At 33.1% G+C, this 24,171-nt stretch overlaps 2 protein-coding genes across 4 annotated transcripts; both read right to left on the bottom strand.

Moving 5' to 3' along the window:
* Positions 1-2,550: 2,550 nt before the first annotated feature.
* LOC142540917 (lysine histidine transporter 2-like) lies at positions 2,551-5,603 on the bottom strand. The gene is made up of 7 exons (XM_075647388.1): positions 5,433-5,603; positions 4,133-4,513; positions 3,589-3,982; positions 3,402-3,507; positions 3,041-3,132; positions 2,782-2,850; positions 2,551-2,675 (listed from the first exon to the last, which is right to left on the bottom strand). Exons 1-7 carry the CDS (start codon positions 5,594-5,596, stop codon positions 2,577-2,579), a joined length of 1,305 nt encoding a protein of 434 aa, XP_075503503.1. The 5' UTR covers positions 5,597-5,603; the 3' UTR covers positions 2,551-2,576.
* Positions 5,604-6,996: 1,393 nt separating this feature from the next.
* On the bottom strand, positions 6,997-13,107 carry LOC142540916 (uncharacterized). 3 transcript variants are annotated; one of them, XM_075647387.1, is made up of 8 exons: positions 12,286-13,107; positions 9,791-9,943; positions 9,457-9,555; positions 9,226-9,324; positions 8,995-9,111; positions 8,122-8,214; positions 7,698-8,030; positions 6,997-7,315 (listed from the first exon to the last, which is right to left on the bottom strand). In XM_075647387.1, exons 1-8 carry the CDS (start codon positions 12,805-12,807, stop codon positions 7,064-7,066), a joined length of 1,668 nt encoding a protein of 555 aa, XP_075503502.1. In that variant the 5' UTR covers positions 12,808-13,107; the 3' UTR covers positions 6,997-7,063. The 3 variants fall into 3 exon arrangements, with proteins under 3 accessions (XP_075503502.1, XP_075503501.1, XP_075503500.1); XM_075647386.1 differs by having other exon boundaries at positions 8,122-8,241; positions 12,286-13,106; XM_075647385.1 differs by having other exon boundaries at positions 6,998-7,315; positions 8,122-8,259; positions 12,286-13,104.
* Between the last annotated feature and the right edge of the window lie 11,064 nt (positions 13,108-24,171).

The raw sequence follows: 24,171 nt of genomic DNA, 5'->3' as shown, positions 1-24,171 counted from the left end.
CCATACCTGTCTTTCTTTCGTAAAGAAAAATTACTTTGTAGCTCTATTATTTCAAGTCCTTAAAATTGGATGTATTAATTTCTGTTGATAGAATTTACAAATGCGATTCATGATCGTTTATATCAGAGGTGAGCAAACTGGATTGGCTTACTTTAGATAAAATTTCGAGTTAAAATATATTATATCGGTTTTGCTAAGTGGTAGACCATACATACCAAAGCGTTCATGATTAAAAACCATTGTTTTTCTTTTTTTTTAAAAAAAAAAAAAAACCAACCAAATCTATAATTTGGAATTCGGCTCCGTACGACTTCTGCTCATTTCTAATTTATATCATACCCCGTCATAGTGTCTTTGTATTCGTCGATTGCACATATATTTATGTTAAATTTTTTTGGAAGTGATCTTAACACCTTGATGACCAATCTCTCATTAGAGATCAGGTCACCAAAACTAAAAGCTTTGTTGGCAATGTCTCACAGTCGGATATCATAAACAGTGATAGATTCTATTTATTTCATCATGATATTTTCAATTTTTGAGGTTAACTTCCTTAGCTTGGTTATTCGTACATTTTCAGATCCTTCACAGTGTATTTGAAGGATAACATGTATCCTTGGAAGAGAAATGGTTAGTAATTAAACTTAACATATTTATGTCAACAGAAGTGAAGATGACATTGAATGTCTTTGAATTGAAGTTCAAAATCTGGACTTCATCAGTCATCCATGCGTTTTTTTTAATTTAACCAAACTGTCACCATCTTCATCAACTATCTTTGGTGGAGTCCAAGCATCTATAACACGTTGTCATACATATTTTTCACTGGAGTTGATGTAAACCATTATCTTGACTTTCAAAAGAGCATAGTTGAATCCATCCAGAACAAGTATCCGTAGTGTCGTGTTGACAAGCGGCGCGTTCATAGTACTTTTTCATACTCAAACAAAACTAACCATAATCTCAATTAGTAACGTCAAGTGTCTGCTCTGATACCTACTTGAAAGGTGGTTGCATGATATAAAAGTAGTATATAATAACGTGAATGTGTGTTTCAGTTAAGTGTTGCTTGTACCACCTAACAAAACATGCAGCTCAACACACAAAACTTTATGTAATTAAATAAGACACAAAGAATTATGCACAAGCGAGCGCACTTGTGTGGTGTCTCAGGGCAAAAGATTCACTAAAAAAATTTGTCATATTACAAAATCAATACTAGTGAACAAAGAAAAAATAACTCTCTTAGCATCGTGAGGAAGCAAAGCGCATGCAAAACATTTATCAAATTAAATAACCATAACTACAGATGCAGCGTTTTTGAAGCCGAAAATCTTTTTGATGAACAACATACTAATCGCCACTGTGATTAGATGTTGTGTATTCGTGTTTTCAACACTTCACGGCAACACAACAATATGCATTGGCTTGACCACTTGATCTATTCGATGTAAATCACTAATTCTCGTGCTTGCTCTCTTGCGGCGTCTCTCTCTTGACTTCTCTCTTATTTATAAGCTTCATTTGCCCTAAAGTTTATTTCATTAAAAAAAAAAAGCCTACAAGATATAAAAACAAGAGTTTTATTACCAATTAAACTCTTTTAAACAATACTATCATATCTGGAGTTTTTATCATAAATATATATGGTCTAGAAAGACAAAACATTATAATTTAATAAACACAATATTGTCAAAAAGAAAAACATGATTAAGGAATAAATTTTATTCTTTTCGCATCAAAAAATTTCTCGAGTGATCTAGATTCTCTCAAAGATTAATTTTTTATACTAATTGAGAAGTGAGAAAAACTTGAAAGCTCTAAGTTCATATGAAATGATCTAGAATATGGTGCACAAAACTTGAATATTCTAGGCTCGGGTAGAAAGATCTAGAATGTTGTAGAGAAGACTAAGTCTAGAAGGTTCCGAAACAATCTAGCGCAAATGGATAGATTTGAGAATTATCTAGACTATTCTAAGATTTTCTTCTAATTTTTTGTAGAATGTAAATATTAAAAACTTCTAAAATATTTTATTGCATAGTGGTGTGAAATATTTTGGGGAGTTAACTTCCACCATTAGATTAGGATGATCCAAGTCATACATTCTTGGAGGCAACTTGTATATATAGGGTTGTAGATTAATTTGTAATACACTCAACAATTGAAATTTCAGTCAACATGTATATTTGTAAAGGTAAATATCAATATGAAAAACTATGATAATAAATAATTAATTTGATGATTAGAGAAAAATAATAATTATAATTCATTCAAAAAAATAGTCAAAGATAATAGGTGGAATTATATATTGAAGAGTTGAATCGGTGGTATATGGGAGGGTCCAGAAAACTGGAGGAAACAAATTAATGTATTAAGATACACAAAAGCTTGCACAATAAATAATTAAATGCTCAATCAGCTCTTGTCCAAATGAACAAATTAACAAATAAAATGAGATAATAAAAAAAAATTCAAGATTTAAAAAAAAATTAATAGTTTTAAGGAAAATCTTAGAATCGAAAAAAAGATTGACTTTAGAGAAATCGATATAAAATTTACAAAAATTGCTCATTTTATGAGAAGAATTTGTAGTCTCTAGCTTGCAATATGATCTGTCTCAGAGCACCGATTGGAGCTAAAATCATCAATAGAACACCGATCACAATACATATCTGCAAATTTAATTTAAAATTGTCATAAATTAGTCTTAACTTCACACCAATATTTAAAATGGTACTAAATAGTGGAAATTTTAAATATAAACTATTAGAGGCATACCCAATTGATGCACCAAGACCGGCTAAATCTTTCAGGTTTGTGTACTGCAAGCCACATAATACAAGGAAGCTGCAAGAAAATATCACAATCAAGTTTTACTTTTTTTAACTTTAGTTTACTTTATTTAAATGATATCAGAATTGGAGAGTATTGTTTTAATGATTGAAAATGTATGATTAGATAAATTTCACCGAATTTTAATTATAATTTATAGTAACAATATATATATATTTGACAGAGCAATATTTGAATAGCTCACATAGTATGTTGTTGGAGCAAAAGCAAAACCTCCAAAGAATCCTAGAAGTCCACCAAAAAAAGGGAATGAAATTGCCAAACCCATGGTGAGAGCTGCAAGGTAGCACACACACATGAAATAATAATTACGAAATAATGCAACAGAATAATATATATATATATATATGCATCTAAAAACCATTTTCCATATTTTCTTATCTATAGTAAACATGTGTCGCAAAAATAATAAAAAGTTCATAGCCAAGGGGCAACAAAGAAATGCGAGGAGTTGGCTTTTTGGATTAGGACCAAAAGAATGGAAGTCATAAACTCTAACAAAAGTTCATTTTACCATCAAAATGTAATTTAAGTTTATCACTCACCTACATAGGTTGTACGAGTGACAATGCGTAGAAGTCGTGTCGGGTTGAACTTCATTTTCTTCACCAAGAATGATTCGACCATGTCAAATACACCCATAGCAAAAACCTACGAACTCATGAAGATAAATACTTGCATGATATTGTGTCCAAGAAACAACCTTTTAAAAAAAGAATCCAAAATTTTTACCTGATAACTTCCAATAACATGGATAACAACGAATAAATTGGCGGCAATGATAAGCCATGCAGGTTTTTCTAGTGATACAAGGATATTGTCCTCTACGCTGCTTCCGAAAATGGCATAGCCGATAAATGCAACTGGAAAATAGCATAGAGCCACAACGACATAGGCGATGATAACTCCTTTCATCATGGGTTTCTTGGATGGCTTTTCGGGAGTAGAAGGAATCGTGGCCTGGATTTCTAACACAACATTGTGCCCAGCAAAGGCAAAAGCTACGTCCCCTAATGCACTAAGAAATCCGAAGAACTTTTCTGAGTTGTTCGATCCCCGAGGCACATATTTTACATCTTTGTTAACCCCTTTATGCACCGAAGCTACCCAAGCTATAGTTGAATAGCTGCAATAAATATTTCATGTTTTTGTGAACATCATCTTATAATAAATCATATTAGAAAAATCATGAAAATTGATTTTTTGATACTCCAAACAAACACAAATAACTAAACTTAAAAATAACATAGATTAGATTATATAGTAGAAGTGATACCTGACAGACATGACAGCAGCAGCTAAGGAAATGCCGCTGATAGAGTTGAAATTAGGGAGATGAGACAGGAAGAAATGGACAGAGCCAAATATCATGATGAAATAGGTGAGTCGAATGGATTGGTGGGGGCGGACAATGTCATGTATTTTCTTGAGGGACTTGCCGCCAGTGATCATGTAAACAATGTTGACACCGACTTCCACCATGAGCTGTTGCGGCACCACCACCCAGAGGCCAAGCTTCTCGCCAAAAGCGTGCTGGCCTAGCTCGTGATACCGGTCAAAACGCTTGCCGGGAACCATTTCATGCATTTCCACCATTTGCCACAGAGTGTAAAGAGTGATGATCCAAGACAAAACCATCACGGTCACCCCTGGTCCCCTGTAGTATAATATTTACTTGTGTAAATATAAATAATAAAAGTAACAATATATTAATAAAAAAATAACAACGTTAATACAAAATTGCATGTATGCGAATATTGATATTAAAAAATTGTAAAAAAAATTCATATTAAATTTTTCTCCCCTAAAATTCATAACAGCATCTTATTATTTTTGTTTCTTAATATATTTAACCTGATAAAAAAAATTATACACATACTTGATAACATATTGATATGTCTTAAAATTTTAAGATGATATTTATTGTAAATTATTTAGTGATATTACAATAAAATTAATGGGATTGAAATTTAATATTTATTACGTTGATATCTCAAAAAATAAATTAATTAAAATTTGCGAAACAGTATCAATTAATAAATTTTTGGTTTTATATGATATAACTTTAATTGAATATATTATTTATCTTGTGTATGCAGTGTGCTCGATCATGTGGCATATATTAATATTTCTGATAAGACTCATTTATATTTAATAATAAATCGAAATACATTATAATGTCAAAATAAAATACAATTAATAATTCATTCATAAAATAAATCGGTGCTATTTCGTGGACAAATTCTTTAATGTATGTTTTCCAATATGCCGTAATAATGGTAAAATTTATTTATTGAAAAAATACAGCGAGAATCAAGCAATTTTTCCTAACATTCGTAAAAATTAAACATGCATCTACTAAAAAAAGAGAGATCAAAAGACAAAACGGTAACAAAACCGTAAAAATTAAACATGCATCTACTATGAATTAAAAGATAATTTACCATACTCAAATAAAAAGTATTTGCACGTCAAAAACGTAAAAATAAACTTCATAAAAATCCAATTTCATACAAAAAAAGTTCATAATCTCAAACACGATATTTGTTTAAATCAAGTAATTTTCAGGAACTTACCATCCGAGTTCGGACATGGCGTAGGGGAGACCGAGCACACCGGCTCCAACCATGGCCGTGACATTGTGAAAAGCGGAGTACCACCACTTCCCGTTCCTCGACGACGTTACCGGAAGCCATTCATTCAAATCTTTCTTTTGTTCACGGGATTCTACGGCAGCCATTTTTTGGTTTTGGCAAATGGTATGAATAATGAAGCTAACTATCTTCAATAGATGTGTAGGTTCGTATATATAAGAAAATTTTGTTAAGTAATCTCTCTCCTAGACTTTTTTGATTGGGAAATCTTTTCCAACAGAATCTCTTTTTATGTTTTTTGGAAATTAATTTTGATTTTATGGTTTTAGTTATCGAGTAATTAGGTGAGTATTAATAGAGTTTGTAAAAAAAAAAAACAGTTTCTCCAACTAAATAGTGCTAGTGTACATGACATTTTTTCACATAAAATTATTAGTAATTTATTTAAATAAATTAATAAAATATTTCCATATCCAAATTAAATTTTATCTCATAATCCAAAACATTAGAGCACAAAGTATTTAATGCAATTTTTTTATATTAACAATATCTTTATAGAAATAAGACTTCGATCAGCACTAGAATTTTGTTTTTAGTAGATTTATGAATAAGAAGATAAGATAAGTGAGTTAAATTTCTAAATCTCTATTTAAATTATAGTAACAATATTGCATCCTAATTTTTGGATATTTAGCGAATGAATCGACAAAAACTAAAAACAAAAAAAAAAAATTTGACTAATTCATTGTTTCCTACATATTTTTTATGACTTACAGTTTTTTGGGGCAAGAGATATCATCTTATTCATAAATCAATTTGTTAATATAGATAAATTGTATTAAATACTTTGTGATCTCTAATGATTTGCATTAGGTAGGATTTTGGATATGATAATATCCTATTACTAATTTAAATGAATTACTATTAATTTTATGTGAGAAAAAGTCATATATACTAACACTACTTATTAGGGTCGTAAACGAATCGAGTTGATTCGATAAATATTTTATTTGTATTTTAATTTATCGGACTCGAGCAAAATTCGAATATGTTTGAATATTTTTCACAGTGAACTCGAGTTGAAATTATTTTGTTCGATAACTCGCGAGCTTGAATATTTTATTAATATAATATAATTATATATTAAATATATATATATATATATTTCGAGCTTTTTCGGACATTTGAAACTTTCAAAACTGCGTTTTCGAACCTTTCTCGAAAACCTTTCTATCTAAACAATAGTTTGAATATGTTTGAAAATTTTGAGTCAAACTCGAGCGAAAAAATTTTTTAAAAAAAATTATTTGAATTTCAAAGCTCGAAGTAAAATATACTAAATATGAGCTCGAATTCGAGTATTAAATTTTACTAATATTGTCTCAATTTGATTTGCTTACACCTTACTATCTACTGTGAGAAAATATTTCAAAATATTTCTGTAAGCAACTACTTCTCTATTAATACTCCGAATTACGATATCTTTTAAGCGAACATCTAATTACTTGATAATTAAAAACAAAAAATCAGAACTAATTTTTTTAAAAAAAAAAAAGGAGAGATTCTGTTGCAAAAGATGAGAGAGGAATTATCCCAATCCAGAAGTCAATTGTTTACAGAAGTTGAGTAGAACAAATAAATAGACAACCAGAATTGATTCTATTTTGCTGCCTATACATTTCAAACAGAACTTCTTCATTATTGGGAAGTTTATGATACTCGGCCATATCAATGGGCGAATCACCCACTTTTCTAGTTTTGCCTTTGTCACCTCTTTTATTCGTCAGGCTACTGGAAAGACGACCAGGGCTCCAGCTTCCTTGACTGCTAGCAGAATGACTACCTGGATCATTTAAGACAACGTCCTGCAGGAAACACTGATTTCATTAAAATTGATCGTGGATGTAAAAAAACATATTGATATCCAAAAATAAAAAGGGGAAAAAACAGAAAGTTACCTCAGCAGATTGAATAATTAAGCTAAAACATTGAAAACTTTATAACCATTTATTTTTTTCTAAAGCTTAGGGCCAAAATGTCAATAGGGAAAATCGCTGTTTCACACATACAAAATCAAAATCTTCCTACAACTAAGGAATTCCATAATACATGACACTACACTAACATAGGTATTTTGAATGACTGAGATATGGTTAATGAAGTTATGAAGGTACAACAGTGAGATGGAAAAATTGAAATCAATTCGAACATTATCAAAACGATTACTAGCAAGACATAAAAATTAACCTTTTCTGAATCCAAATTCAGAATTTTTGGAGTAACAGGAGTCTGTGCCTTGTTCTTGCCTGTAAGAGAAGCATCGTGACTGGTTTCCCACAGCAACCAAGGCAAACTAACATCATCAATTATAATAGGACTAGAAACAGATGCTGCGGTACTATAAGGTCCTTTCCTATTTATTGCAGTGCCTCTGTCCTTCCCTCCTAAAGTCGAACTTCCGTCGCTTCTTTCTCCATCCAGTGAAGATATGTCTGTATCGACATTAGAAGTGAAGCCCTCGAAATATCTTTCTGCTTCCTCGCTTAATCGTTTTGACATACAATTTCTGTCGCTACTTCTCTTTAACACCAAGAAAGCATAACAGTTAGAAACAATACAATTAGACTAAAACCAAACAGTTTATAGGACTAAAACTGAGCGATGGATATACCTTTCTGGCTTGTGAATGCTGCTCTTCTACAGCTGAACTCCTTGTATCAGAAAGTTCTTTGACTATCTTATGGGCATCTCGACCTCGTTGCTCCTCAAACAACATTTCAGGCGAAAAATTCTGTTTACGTTTTTCCAACTACAAATTTGAGAGAATGTTTCATTCACTTTTTGAGAATTTCAGTACAAAGAAATTCTGTCTCGCAATAATGAGGTATTAAATCTACGACTCTAAAACACCCCCACAGATAAAAATGATTTAATGTAAAAACAAAGAGAATTTTGAACTCTAGTTCTTCAGGTTTGTTTACAATTCATCAGAAGAGCTGATTCCAGGACACGACCTAGATTACCAAACTAGTGGTGAATTTTTGTTTTTTTCCCAGAATTTTAAAGTAGTTAGTTCCAACAACATAGATTGCCAAATTTATCCACAAGTTTTCCAAGCATCATTCTTCCATTTGAACAGAAATCTTTATTATTATTTTGTCATTTGATTCTCCCAGAATCTAATCACACAACCTGGGTGTTTGAATAAAATGCTCCAAGGATTTCATTTTAAAATGTCAGACTGAACCAAATATTTCAATATTACACTTCCACCCAGTCTTTTGGGTTTGGGGGCTCTCCTTGGAGGCCTACATCCATACAAGTCAGTGGAGTGCTAAGACAGCACACAAATATACAGCAGACAGTCTGCTTTTAAGAAACTACCATTCACAGTAAATCATTTCAGTGTTATACGAGCCAAACCACTTCAAGATTTGTGTTCAATAGTTTCCAGAACCAACTTCTGCCTACCCATACTTTACAAGACACTTATTTAACAGGAACTAACCAGATACAGTCTAAAGTAAAAAACGAGAGCTATCACCTGCTCAAATTTTGTGGCGTATTTTTTTCTGATAACAGACAAATCTGGAAGTCTCTCGGAATTGTCTGATTGTAAGGAGTCACCAATAGTTAAAGCCACTTGATTTCTTCCCATTGCCTGTACATAGTACAGATAATTAAATAAGAATAACCAATCTGTGTATTACCATCAAAAGACTATCTAAGAACAGGTATTTGAATTATTTCAGCAAACTTATTTCTTATAGCCCACTTGATTTAATTCTGTTCGGATTTCTTGAACAGCATGTCTAAGTTCTTTTCGCATTGCCTCATATAGTCCATTTGGAACATCCTTTGTATGGTGCTCAGCCTGAAGCAAGAACAAATATCCAAGGATAATTTGAAAATATATGATATAGAAATTTAATGGACTACCATCTTACTAACAAAATATAAATTATAAAATATAGCAATTAAATCAAACAAAGAAGGTTAAATCGACCTTCTTCTGAGCATAAACTGCGTGGATTATCTTCTCAGTTCTGTTTCTCCCAAAATGAGTGTCTTTTGATTCATCATCAGTGAGTACAGAAGATTGACTCTGACAGATCTCAGTGTAAAAGTCACTATTCGAGTTTCAGTTCGATTTAATAAATTTTAAAAAGCTCAATTTGAAATGCAATCACAATAAAGGGAAAAAGAGTCAAGATTGACAATTAAAGAAATGCTCACTGAGAAATACCCGAGAAAGAAATGATGTATAGTAGCCATCACAATTACATACGAGCCGGAAGCACAATAGCAAACAACATACATACAAGGGATAAAGACCTTACAGAGTAACCATCGTGTGATAGAGAAAGATCTTTGTGGCTCCGAGATCTTCCAAGTCGCCTGTTGCTTGAACTTAAATGCATTTGGTAGTTCCCATCAGCTGGAGCCTTCATATTAGAATGTTTTCTTGAACTCAGAGTATAATCAACCTCACTCTGCAATTCAAATTTAACGGCAACTTATGTATCCCTTTTGAGAAAAATAAGCTTGTTACACATTTCAGGTATGAAAATTCAAAAAAATATCTTGCATCAATGCCTTAACCCACAATATGAAGCGGCTGAGCAAAAAATTAAACAAGCCAGGCAACACTGGTGCCATACCTTCTGGTAGATGTTGATCTTAGCTCTCATGTTAGTATTTTTATAACAATCTTTTGAATGTGGACTATTGATGGTGGAAATGTTGTTAATCATGATTGACATGGTGTTGACTGTTGATATAGGTACGTGATGTATACGGTATACCAAAATCATTATCCATTTGCTTGAGTTTCGGTGTCTTTTGTTCAAGTCAGGCCAAGATCATGGACTGGACCTGATCACTGGAGCAGGAAGGAGACCAGTAAAAGTCGCCAATTTTGAGTTCTCATTATTTGCCTAAATCCACTCCCAAACCCTTCATGAAGTGGATGCAATCCATGTTTAACACGTGAAATAATATTATATTTTTTTAGTGCATTAAACCTTTTTGCATTAGTTATCACTTATCAATACAAAGGCAAAACAAAATGAAAAGGGCAGACACGGTATAAAGGAAACAAATTGTGCACTCGTCAGGAGTGCTGAACAAGAGGATCAAAATCTTGGATTGGTCCGATAGAGAGTAGCATGCTGGATAGACCCCATGTCTAAGGATTAAGCATGTCACATAAAAATTGAAGCCACTCAAAATTGAGTAACAATCTCGTGTTCAGGGATATGCCCAACTGGAGGCCAGAAATAGCAGCTAAAATTTTGAATATGTCATGAACTGGTGATGCAATTTAAAAAATGCAACAGTTCCCTTCGACATAGTTCCTACTAAACAAATTAGAACGAGGTTTACGCCAATAAAGAGGATTTCGAATCACAGATATTACTCATAGTAACAAAAAATTAAATTATTAGGATATATAATTTCTTTTTACGTTCTTCAATATTCTTTAGGAACATTTAAGTGTGCAGAGGAATCCTGGGAATGGGTTTACTACTACTTTCGACATGATTTTATCTCTCAATTGCTCCTTTCATTACACCCATAAACTAATATGTTTACAAATAAATCGATGAAACACATGCCACATTATATTTATGCAAGGTTGTAAATGGCGGGAGGCGGTGGCGGGAGCCCAGGCGGTGCCTAGGCGGTTGAATTTTTTAAAGTATTTTTTTGTAGATAATCATGCAATATAATCACAAATAGTATCATTTTTTATGTAAAATATGCAATTAAATAATGTTAAACACAAAATATAATATCATCTAGGTAATGTGCAATTAATAAAATGCCGCGGGCGGCAGATATTGTGTGGTGGTTGAGACTTGAGAGTGAAAACCAAAAATAAAATAAAGAAAGTGAGGTATGTTACGGTTTTGATATTTAAAATTAGTTAACTTTGACTAGGTTTTTAAAATTGTTGACTACGTTTTTAAAATTGTTGACTACAACTTAAAAATCTTGACTGTCTCGCCCGCCTGCTCCCCTCCTTGCCCCGCCTCGACCTGTCTGCTCGTCGCCTCAAGCCGCCTCGACTCGCCTCCCCAACGCCTTATAGCTTGGGCCGCCTAAAACACCGTCTCAAGCATAGGCGGTGCGGTCGAGGGCCACCTACCGCCTAGGCACCACCTAGGCGGCCGCCTCGACCGCCATTTAGAACACTGGATTTTTGAATTGATGGCTCAATTAATTTGATTTTTAGGTTCATTTTCTTAGTTAAATACATTTTATATTATTGATTAGCCACCTCTAACATTGATTGATTGTAGTTGACATCGATTGCTAAGCAATACTAGCCTTTTAAATAAAGGAGTCAAATTTCAACACAGACATTAAACTATAGTTGTTTATTTGTTTTTGGTAATTTAAACATTTAGACTAGACCTCGGAGATAATTAATTAATCAAACACGAAAGGGTGACTTTAACTTGGAAAAATTAGACAAACTTGTGATAAACATGAAAGACAAACATTAGAAATTCGATTGAAATATATTTTTATAACAAATAGAATTATAAAGCACAATGAAATTCAACTTCTTAAGCATCTCACACTTGGTTTCTTTCAATGATGATTCCTTTGTTATGTTTAGCTAAAGTTTTTGAATTTCCATTTAATTCAATTAATCGTTACATAAGCATCAGTAACTTTAAAAAAAATTCAGCTCTCAAAGTGAATTCCTAGTATATCATATCACTTCATCTAATATTCAAAATTGAGCAACCCGTGCAGAAGCAATATCTCATGCAATTCTAAGTTGTAGCCACGCTAAAAAAAAAACACGGAAATGCAAAGTCACCTCTGAATCGCTAATCTGATGGCGAGCCACAGAGAAAGACCTCCGACGACGTGAACCAGCGTCGGAGGAAGAAACAACTTTGTTCCCCTCGAAAGCAGAGCTATTCGAAATGCTATCCCCACGGCTCCTGGATACCGAACGCCCCCTTCTTCTGGATGATACCGTATCACTCGCCCATCGTCCAACCGAACGGCCCTCCCTCTCCTTTCTCTCCTTCACCACCCCTGCATCACTCTCATTTTCAGTCCTCGAACCGAAGAACTCAAGCGCGAGATCATCTAAGCTGATATCCGGGAACGCCGCCGATCCCCTCACAGTGTTGACGAACTTCCCCCTCGGCCCGGTCTTGTTATAATCAAGCACGGGCTGTTCAGTATCACACTCCGGATGGGCCGGCCGGGAAAACCGGCTGAGACTCCGGGAACGGCGGAGAGAGCGGCTAGCGCAGCTGGAGTCTTCGGAGCTGGAGCTACCTCTTATTGGGGTTCTCTTGGTCGTTGATTTAAACGCCGAAGTCGCCATTGTTTCTTGTGAAAATGATTCATTGACCAAAAAATTCAGCTGCCATGATCCTTACACAAATCCCATCAGCGGAATTCTAGGGTTTTGAGGAAATTGCTTTGAATTTTGAGTATAATTTGGTACAGAACTCGGATGTGAGACGGAGAGTGATTTCTGGACGATGGGTTCCAAGAGGAAACTTGGGCGGAGGGATCGAAAACTGGGAAATATTTGAATTTAAAGTCGTAATTATAAAATTATTTTATTTTATTACATTTGAATTTTCATTAATTTTTTAAAAATTAGAAAGGGTTCTAAAATTCGGATAAAATAATTTTTAAAAAAAATTTAACGGACACGTATTCTATTTTATATTCAAATTTTCATCGTATCTATTACTTCATCCTCTCTATTTAAAGCTTGTAGGTTGCGAGTCTTGTGGATCAGTATTGGTAAGAAAGTCGACCATTATTATATTTATAATAAAAAATAATATTTTTAACATAAAAATATTTTTTTATGAATGAGCTAAATAAAAATATATCTCATAAAATTGACTCATCGTCTCATGAGTGTTTTTGTGCTCAATTTATATATTATGCATTTCATTTTCGATTATGTTTTCGATTATGTTTTCGATTATTTCAAATCTATGTATTAATACAAATGTATAATTTATATTTTCATATGTATTTTTTATTTTTTAGAAAGCAAGACTACACTTCCAAATCTATCACTTATATATTTATGTACTATTTCATATTAATTATTGTGGATATCAATAATGGTATCATTTGAAATTATGATGGATTTCAATAATATGTCATTTAAAATACATTATACTTTGTATTACTAATATATAAATGAGTTCGTATTTTGTGAGACGGTCTCGCGAATTTTTATTTGTGAGAAGAATCAACCCTACTGATATTCACAATAAAAAATAATACTCTTGGCATAAAAAATAATATTTTTTATGGATTACCCAAATAAGATATTTGTCTCACAAAATACGACCCGTAAAACCGTCTCACACAAGTTTTTGCCTATATAAATAAGTAAAGTATGAATTTAATATTTGATTTATTATTTTATTGCAAACAATAAAATTGTAATCAAAATCCATGGATTTCAAACCACTCTCCCTCAAATGCATCATTAAGTAATTTGAATTTTGAATCTCCACCAAATTTTGGATTCTCTTATATCTACATTTAAATCAAAAGGAAATGAGCACAATATTGTGACGAGTGGATTTGATATTGATACAACTCAAACAAGGGCAATTAATTTGAATGATGCTTTGAAAAAAACGGGGCAGCTTGGTTCGCTTATCTATACGAAAAACTAAACATACAAGATGATATATTCCTGATAAAAGTTTTAAAATCTTCGACGATTAGTGTTAAACACCAAGAATCCGACTCTGACGTATTCAACAACTCGTTAACTACCTAGGCATCAGATTCAACTATGACATGATCGACGTTCAAATTTTTAAGCCAACTTAATGCCTCTTGAATGAACAAAGATTCTGAATTGTTGGAGTGAAGTTACCAGCAAAAAGACCATAGATTGGTGCTATCACGATGAAATGAGAATTTCGAATAATGCAGCTATGGCCAATATTAGTTGAATTAGCGAAAACAATCGCATCTACATTGTGTTTCAACCCATTTGAGGGAAACGAGTTGGAGTAGATGTTGTATTTGATGCAGAAATCGTACTATTTTAATGTAAAATTTGCGCCAAATATATTTTGTGGTTGGAGATGACCTTAAAGAACTTCGGACAGAAAAATGGAAGTAAAACCTTCAACACATATAAGAAGTAAATAAGGTGAGAGAGGATCGCCTTAACTCAAACCACGTTGAGGCACAATGAGACCAATCTCATAACCATTATGAATCACGGATTACTTGGACATAGTAACACAAAGCATTATCATCTCCACCCACTTCTTAAGGAACCCTATCTAAAGCACCATTTCTTTTAGAAAAGTCCATTCAACACGAACATAGGTTTTTGACATGTCAATCTTTAATGTTTGTCTCACCACATTTACCTTGTTTTTCCGCTTTAAATAATGACCAATTTCGAAAGCAATTAGAACATTATTTGTAATACAGCTTCTTTGAGTAAAATAACTTTGAGAATCAGAGATAATATGATTGAGAACTTTCTTCTTTCTGTTTGTTAATGTTGGTCCCACGTACGACAACTTGAGATAATAAATATGAAAATAAAAAATAAATTGAACAACGAGATTTACATGAAATTATGCAAAATTTCGTTGCATGCTTGGTTTTAAGGAAAATTACGTATATGCATGATTTTGATAAGTGATGAAAATGACGATGTTTTTAAAGGATGAGAGTTGGTTGTGACTGACGATATGTGTATACGATGAGCTGAGGCTAAGACTCAGTGGACGGGTAATGTTGTCGCTGACGTCCCCGCCGCCGGGTACCACTGTTATATGTAGATGGATCCAATGAATAGAGCCGATACCATAGATCTGATACGATTAGAGCTGATACGTAATTCACAACTAATGAACTAAATTCAATAAAAGGAAAAAGTATACGTATATGATGATATGATGAAACATGTTTTTGACATGTTGATTACATACATTTATGATGGCCGAGTTGGCAATTTTTAACTGTAGTATTTTATCTGTTATTTGGTTACGATTATTATAAAAAAGGTATTTTTCAGCATTAGTGCATGCATGCAGAATTTTAAAATTTTAAAATAAGTATTTAAAAAAATTTGTAGAATTTTCAAGTTGTAGATGTTTCAAATACAGATCCTACTGAGACTGGTTTATAATGATCGAACCATTCTCTCTAAGATGTCATGTGTCATGTCGCTCCAGAATCTTAATCCATCTGTCACAAAATTTGCCTGTTTTCTGCCATCGTTGGCGCTTCGCTGAATAATATTTCACCACGGCCTGAAGTATTGGCCATATTTCCTTGATAATTTTTTTGATACTCGTACACTCTTTTTTGAAGTACCATTTACCGCCACATTTAAAGCAGTAAATAATTTTTTTCTTACTTCTCGATTTTGATCTACCTCGTCTTTGGCTCTCACTGGAGTCACGGTCAATAAATCTTCCTCTTATCATCGGCAAAGCATCTGTCTGCTTCGAAGTTAGCAACATATCTTCCTTATTCTTGCGATGACTTTCTTCTCCGAGAATCGCAGTTAAGACATCGTAGAATTTTAGAGAGCCCATAAGAATATTGTTGGTTAAGTTGATGATAAGTTGATCATATGAATCTGATAGACTTTGAAGTAGAAGCTATGCACGTTCATTTTTCTCTATTTTATGTCCCATGGAAGTGAGTTGGGCAAATAGAATATTTAGTGTATTGATATGATCGATCATCGATGAGGATTCTGTCATCCGAATAGTATAAAGCCTTCTCTATACGAAAATCATGTTGTGTAGCGACTTGACCTCGAACATCTTTGTCATAGTATCCCAGATAAATTTTGTTGTTATTATCTCAGAGATACTTGACAGTAATTCGTCTGCTATAGCCAGGTGTAAATTGGTAACATCATTATCATTCAACGTGACAGTAAATTATGTTGTGTAGCGACTTGATCTCGAATTACATGTTTCGAACAATACTAGCATTCCATTTATTTTTTGAAAACCATTATAACTAATATCATATCGAAAATATAAATTTGAAATCGTATAATGATAGGCTCATAATAGTTTGTATTTTTGTTGTCATATCTCTCATTGTTACCACTACCAACATGCTTAATTAATACATTTTTGTGTGATTTTATTGTAAAATGAAGTTTTCTGCTCTTGCAATAAATTTGGGCTAAAAAAGATGATTTTATATCACAATTAAAGTTGTCAATATGATCTTAGTGGAAGACTTGAAGCAGGAAAATTCAGAAAGTGGTTTTTGAAAAAGGCGTGATCACGCCACGTGACTACTCCTCGACTGCCTAGTGAGAATTGAGGAATTTTCATATCAGATAATAAATATAAGATAGAGTTTTTTACATAAAAAACTCTATATTCTTGGAGGATATTTTTTAAATATCTTTTAATTTTAGTGATTATGTTATTATTTTTAGATTATTGGGTTAATTACTTGTTGGACCCAATCTCCCATTTTTGCCAGAACCTACCTCACATATAAGACCTATTTTTTCCTTTTGATTTTGACTATTATTCACAAAAAAGAAGGGAGGCGCAAGAATCAAGAAAGAAAAGAAGAAACAATCCTCCCAAACCAATATCACGCACATTAGGGGGGAAAGGAGGCAGAAAGGAAGCTCTTCTTTTCAACGTGAAGAACAAGAAGAAGACGCAAGAATTTCTCACCTCCTCTCCACACCTTTAGGCTAAGTTTAATTTTTGATTCAAGGGATATTTTTACTATTTCGATATATCACTGTGAGACTTTTTGTGTTTTAATTTAATATTCGTGTTTCTTCAAGTATTTGTTGATTTATGATTTATTTATATGAAAGTTGTATGTTGATTAATCTGAAAATTTTATTTGATATATAATTTTCTACTGCTATCCATGAATTCAGTGATCCGTAATTGTCATGAATGATTGGTACACGAATAACATATATTAAATGTGTTGTGCTATCATAATATATTTAATCTAAATAAATCAACGAAATTGGATTTATCAATTGAAGCTATCTCGATTATTAGATTTCAAGATTAACTGTTTTCACAGATCTAAATGCTATTTTTAATTAATATGGAACGCTATCGTGCCCAGTTAGTTATTGATAAGTTTTGACTGGATGCTGGGTCTGGTCAATTAAATTAGGAAAACACAAGGATTTTAGCGGCTATCCCTATAATTCTAAGGTTAATTACTTGTAACTACATGAATAAATAATATGTTAGCCGATGAACAGTGACACAATTGAATAGTGAAAATTCCCTCGAATCAAAGTTTGGTAATTTAATTCTCGTTTAGATTTATTATTTTCTATTGATTTCTAATTTTAGTTTTAAAATTTTATTAAATTCATATCCCAAAATCCATCGTGTACATCTGTTATTGTTGACTCACGTGATTTATTTTATTTTTTAAGAAAATAGAGACGTGATTTACTTTTCAATGTTGCTGAAATTAAGATTTCTTAAAGGGAATAAAAGCTATATTTAAAAGTTCAATTAAATTCGATATGATTGACTGATGAAAAAAGTAGTATATATTTTCCAAAGAGTAATTAATCCCTTCATCAAAATTTTATATATTTTATGATTGATTGGCTGCGTTTGGTTGGAAAGATATGATAAACTAATGATTAGTATGTAAATGATAAAGAAAATGATTGTGGTAGGATTGTAATATATGGTGTAAAATAATATTATGTTTGGTAAGATTTTTAAGTGTAGGATAATTTTGAATTTTATGATGAAAAGACAAAATTGCCCTTCCCTTTCGCGGCGGCGACGGCGACGGCCAGAAACGGCCGGCCGGAAATTTTGACCGGCGTCGGAAATAGTCGGCGTCGGCGCCGGCGGTCGGCCGGCGGCGATCGTGGCGGCGGCGGCGGCGGTCGATGGCGGGAAGTGGTGATGAGTTTGAATATAAGAGAATGGTAAAATTGGAAAAATATGAGGTATTAAGAGTTGGATAAATAATCCTAGGGGGTGAGGAGGTATTATTTTAACCTACCTAATATAACCTAATCATTCATATGAAGTATTGACTTGGTTAAATAATCACGTGTACCAAACAGCTGACTAGGTAGGATAAAATAATCTATCCCGGCTAATCATCCGAACCAAACGCGGCTTTATATATGTGTGTGTGTGTTTATTTAATAATTTTCTATTCTTTTCATAATATACCTCTACTTAATTTAAGATCTTATAATCAATTAAATATTCGAAAGATAACAAAATATTTACATAAACTAGTAAATTATGCATAAACATTTTTTGTGTAAAATTATAATCATAATTTATATATATTTTTATTTTATTAAACGTTTGATTTCTTGTTTAATTTAATAATAATTGATAGAAATTAGTGAAGAACCATAACGCAATTTGAGAGAGATAATATTTGAAAATATTTTGTGGCAATTTTGAGAAAAAAAATGTTGGTGTAAGAGCAATTTTCCGAGAAGTCGCCGGCTTTTGTTTGATAGTGCAATTTGAGAGAAGTAATATTGAAAATAAGTGTGGCAATTTTGAGGAAAAAAATGTTGGTGTAAGGTCAATTTAGCAAACAAAAGATGGTGTCCTCTGTGTGACATATTCTTTATATAATAATAATAATAATAATAATAATATATTATAGATACTCATTAAGTAAGAGTAAAAGTTTAAAATTATTTGTGTAAATGAATTTTTCAATAATTTGATTAATTTGTGTGAAAAAAGAAACATGTTTCTATAATGAGACAAATTTAGTTTTGAGTAGGTCTATTGTGAAACGGTATCACGGATTTTTATCTGTGAGACGGGTCAATCCTACCGATATTCACAATAAAAAGTAATACTCTTAGCATACAAAGTAATATTTTTCATTAATAATCCAAATAAGATATCCATCTCACAAAATACGACATATGAAACCGTCTCACACAAGTTTTTGCCATTAGTTTTTGACTGTTTGCAATGCAATGGGGAACTACTAAAACACGAGCATTAAAGACTTCAAATACAACAAAACTATTAAATTGAATTGAGTTGAATTTTTGATAAAAAGTTTCAAGCTTTTATTAAATTATAGTTTTCAGACACATTAAATTTTGGAGAGTTTCAACAAAAAAAAACATTTATTTAAGAGAATATTGTGCAAATACTATTCATACCATGAGCTCATATGATATAAGACTATTCGATATTGTTGACTAACGTGATTTACTTTTCAATGTTGTTGAAATCAAGTAACCATAATTTATTTTAATCATTATCATAATTTAAATTTTATGCACTGCAAAAATTGGCATAAGGAAGCATGGTTTACTAGAAACAAGAAGTTAAATTGTGTTTTAGTCAATTTTGTCTTGATGGATTAAAATAGAATATATTTCTCGTGAGACGATATCACAGATTTATACATATATAATAAGTTAGAATACAAAATAATATTTTTGTGATTAAAAACAATATTTTTTCATGAGTCGAGAATAATATATGTATCGTAAAATTGATATGTTGGACTATCTCATATGAGTTTTGTATTAAAATAATTATGCATTTTATTTATTTAAGGCTGAGAACCTTAAATAAATAAAGTCCTTGAACATCAGAGGGGCGTAGTTCGCATTGGTATCTCAAGGCAAGCATAGAAAATCTTCACGACTCACAAAACTTGTAACCTCGAAAAAAGAGAAAATTACATTTTATCCTATAATTTATATATTTTTTTCATTTTTGGTTATATTAAAAATGAATCTGCATTTGAGACCGAGGACTTGGTCCAATGGTCTCACTGGAATTATACTTCTGTCGGCCTGCTGTTGATTCTGCCATCCAACTTTCCTGAAACTGTTCCATTCCGAAGACAGTAGCTAGAAACAGTAACTACACTTTAATCGACATCCGAACCAAGCTTGAATCGACCAACACTCGGTAACTAGGACCGAAGACTGTACATTATTCTTCTGGAAGCATTTTGCATTTTTGCACGAGCTTATGGTCAAATTATATCGAATTTTTGAAATTAGCGACGGTGTTCTTTGAACCGTCGCTCAAATTAGCGACGGTTTATAATTTCAAATTAGCGACGGGTTTACTTGATTCTGTTGCTAACACTAGCGACGGTTTAGTTTAAACCGTCGCTAATTTGAAATTATCGACGATTTATCTATAACTAACATTAGCGACGGTTGTAAGAAATTCGTCGCTAATACCGTTGTGTTTGGTTTTCTAAAACTGTTGTTGAATGTCCAAAAAAACACGCTAATAGACAACGATTCATGACTAAAAATGATCTATGACAACGGTTTTAACTAAAACCGTTGTTAAAAGTTTTTTAACAACGGTTTTAGTTAAACTGTTGTCCTATGTGTGTTGTTGATTATGAAATTTCTTGTAGTGATAATTGTAGAAAGAAAATATTGTAATCAGTGTCATAATATTTGATTAAGGTTAGATTGTGAATGTAATATGGAAATAAGTTTTGTATGTATAGTGTAAGGTTGTATTGTGATTTATTCAGAATAAATCATGTTGAGCGAGAAGACATCATCAGTTTCAGAAACTTCAGCCCTGTTTAGCAAAAAATTTCCTACTGCACCTCAAAACCGACAACATATTGTTCAGCCAAGGAAGGGAGAAGTGTGTGAACACTGTAAAAAGCCCTAGCATAATACAAAAACATGTCGGGAATTACACGGCAAACTACCCAACTGGAAACCAAAGTCTTTCAATCAAACAGGTAGTGGGGAGTTCAAGGGCTTATCAAATTGGACTGGAGGAACAAAACAATGTTGAAAATCTCCGGGGACTGCCTCTTTCAGTAAGGCACAATTAGAGCAATTGTATAAGCTTTTTCAATCCACACCTTTTTCACAATCTACTCCAGTGGCTTGTTCCATCGCCCAGAAAGGTACTAACTCGCAATCTACTGTTTTTAATGTTTTCACCCTATCCATATGTCCTTGGATAATAGATTAAGGTGTTGCTGATCACATGAAGGGACCCTCCTGATTGTTTCATTCCTATGTCCCGAGTGTTGGAAAACAAAAATATTAAAACAGCTGATGGTTCTTTATCTGTTATTGCTGGAAAATGATCTATTGTCATCTCAAAAACTTTGACTCTTCAAAATGTTTTGCATGTTCCTAATCTTTCCTGTAATCTAATTTTTATTAGCAAATTAACTCATGATGTAAAGTGATGTGCTAAGTTTTCCTCAAATTTTTGTGTATTACATGATCTCGACTCGGGGTTCGACGATTAACACTGATAAGGAACGTGGATGCCTTTACTACTTTGAGAAAGAAAGTCACCACGCGGACAAGCCCAACATTCTAGTCTCATACCAAACTCTACTTCTAGTAGTGATGAGATAATGCTTTGGCACTGTAGATTAGGACACCTGAATTTTCATTAGTTGAAGCATTTGGTGATTTAGTAACAAAAATTCTTCTGTTTTTCAATGTGATATTTGTCAATTTGCCAAAATCATTGTGCATCATTTCATGTTCATCCACATCAAGTGTCAAAACATTTTGCAATTATTCATAGTGATGTATGAGGACCATTTAAAACATCTATTTCAGAAAAACGATGGTTTATCACCTTTATTGATGATCATACATGTTTGAGTTTGGTTTTCTTGTTGATAATCGGAAGTCGAACAAATTTTCAAAAATTTCTATGCAATGATTGAAACACAAATTCATGAAAAAATTCAAGTGCTCAAACCCAAAACAAAATGGAGTAGCAATAAAGGAAGAATAGACACCTTCTAGAAGTAGCTAGGTCACTTATGTTTACCACTAATGTACCAAAATCAGTGTTCTAAATGGCGGTCGAGGCGGCTATCTAGGCGGTAGGCGGCCCTCGACGACACCGCCTACGCATGAGGAGGCTGTTTTAGGCAGCCCAAGCTATACGGTGGTGGGCAGGTGGTCAAGAGCGGCGGGCACGCGGGTGGTGTCACGCCCCAGGAACGAGGTTAGTTGACACCGGCGTTGCTCTCAAATTTACATTCGAAAACAACAAGCCTTAGAAGTACAAAATTCAGAAACCAGTCTTTTTATTCATAATACTAAATAATTCATTGTCTGATACAAACTCAAATACTAATGTTTTACAGCGGAAATGTAAAACCAGACATCACAATGTCTTACAGATATAGTGGAAACATAACTTAGAATTTAACAACAACAGTCTTATTCACCAGCCCAAAACTGATGTTGTTCTTCTTCTTCTAACAATTCTTCCTCGTTCTTATCTGAGATGAGTTTGGTGGGTGAGTGATATGGTTATCACTCAGTAAGCGGGGACGGGAATAACTCCCAATTTTCAAAGTCATTTTCAACAGAAACAGTAATACAAATAATATGCAGAAACTCTTATTTTCAGAACATGAATCAGTATTAAGGAATCAGAAATTTAACAAGTAAGAACTGAGCACGCTTGTGAATTTCATGGCTAAACTGATATCAGTCACCTATATGTTCTCTCCTCTAAGGGGTGAGGCCAGTAATCAGAATTCAGTAATGTTCAGAATATATATTCCTACCATTAGTTCACTAGGTTTCAGTGCTTCAAAAATCAGATATCAGAATGCAAAAATACATATACTTTGCTTCAAAACAGAAGTCATCAAACGGTTTTCAAGATATTTATACATAAGCCCACTTACTGTAATTTGCTAGGAGTTTCGGTTGAAGTCTGAAATCTGTTATTCTCGTTACTGGATTTTTCTGCTTGAACAAAGGCACTCTCTTAACTCGAATTTTCAAGTGATACTCAAGATTTGTGTAGCATCAATTCATAGATTTGAGGGTGTTATTTATAGGCAAATTCTGACTGTTAGCCTCCCAAATAAATGACCATAATCTGCCATTATGTGTCATTACAACCTTTATTACATGTTAAATGCTTCAGTTACAAGTCAAAAGCAGAATCAGTAGCTGTTTGCTGGGAACTCGCGCTACTGAACTCTTCGACTGCTGGATTCTATCTGCTGGAATTCTGTCTGCTGGAGAAATACCAGCTTCTGGAATATTAGTTGCTACTGAAATTGTTAGCTTCTGAAATATGCTAGCTATTGCTGGAAATTCAGATTCTCAACTGGAATTGTTAGCTTCTGAAATATGCTAGCTACTGCTGGAAGAACACATCCCTCCCTCCTTATAAGAAGTTTCGTCCTCGAAAATTGGCTATACCTGATCCTTGAAGAGGTAAGGGTATTGTTTTCGTATATTTTCTTCTAATTCCCAAGTAGCTTCTCTTTCGGTGTGATTGGACAATTGTACTTTAACATATGGAATAGTTCGTCGCCTCAGTACTTGGTCTTTGTTATCCACAATTCGAATCGGGATTTTTTCATACTTCAGTTCTTCATTTAAATTTCCTTCAACCAACAGTGGTCCAGCTTCAAGAATATGATTTGGATCGGAAATATATCTTCTTAACCATGACACGTGTAAAACATTATGGATCCTTGACATCTCAGGGAGAAGTGCTAATCTATAAGCAAGTGTTCCCACTTTCTCTAGAATGTCAAAAGGTCCAACATATCTGGGATTCAGTTTTCCAGCCTTATTGAATCGGATTTCACCTTTCATAGGTGACACTTTCACATATGCTTTTTCTCCGACTTCAAATTTCACGGGTCTTCTTTTCATGTCAGCCCAGCTTTTCTGTCGATCTTGTGCCGTCTTTAGTCTTTCCTT

The sequence above is a fragment of the Primulina tabacum genome, chromosome 3 (genome assembly GCF_025594145.1).
Source record: "Primulina tabacum isolate GXHZ01 chromosome 3, ASM2559414v2, whole genome shotgun sequence".
Taxonomy (NCBI): Eukaryota; Viridiplantae; Streptophyta; class Magnoliopsida; order Lamiales; family Gesneriaceae; genus Primulina; species Primulina tabacum.
This window is presented reverse-complemented; position numbering and strand designations above follow the sequence as displayed.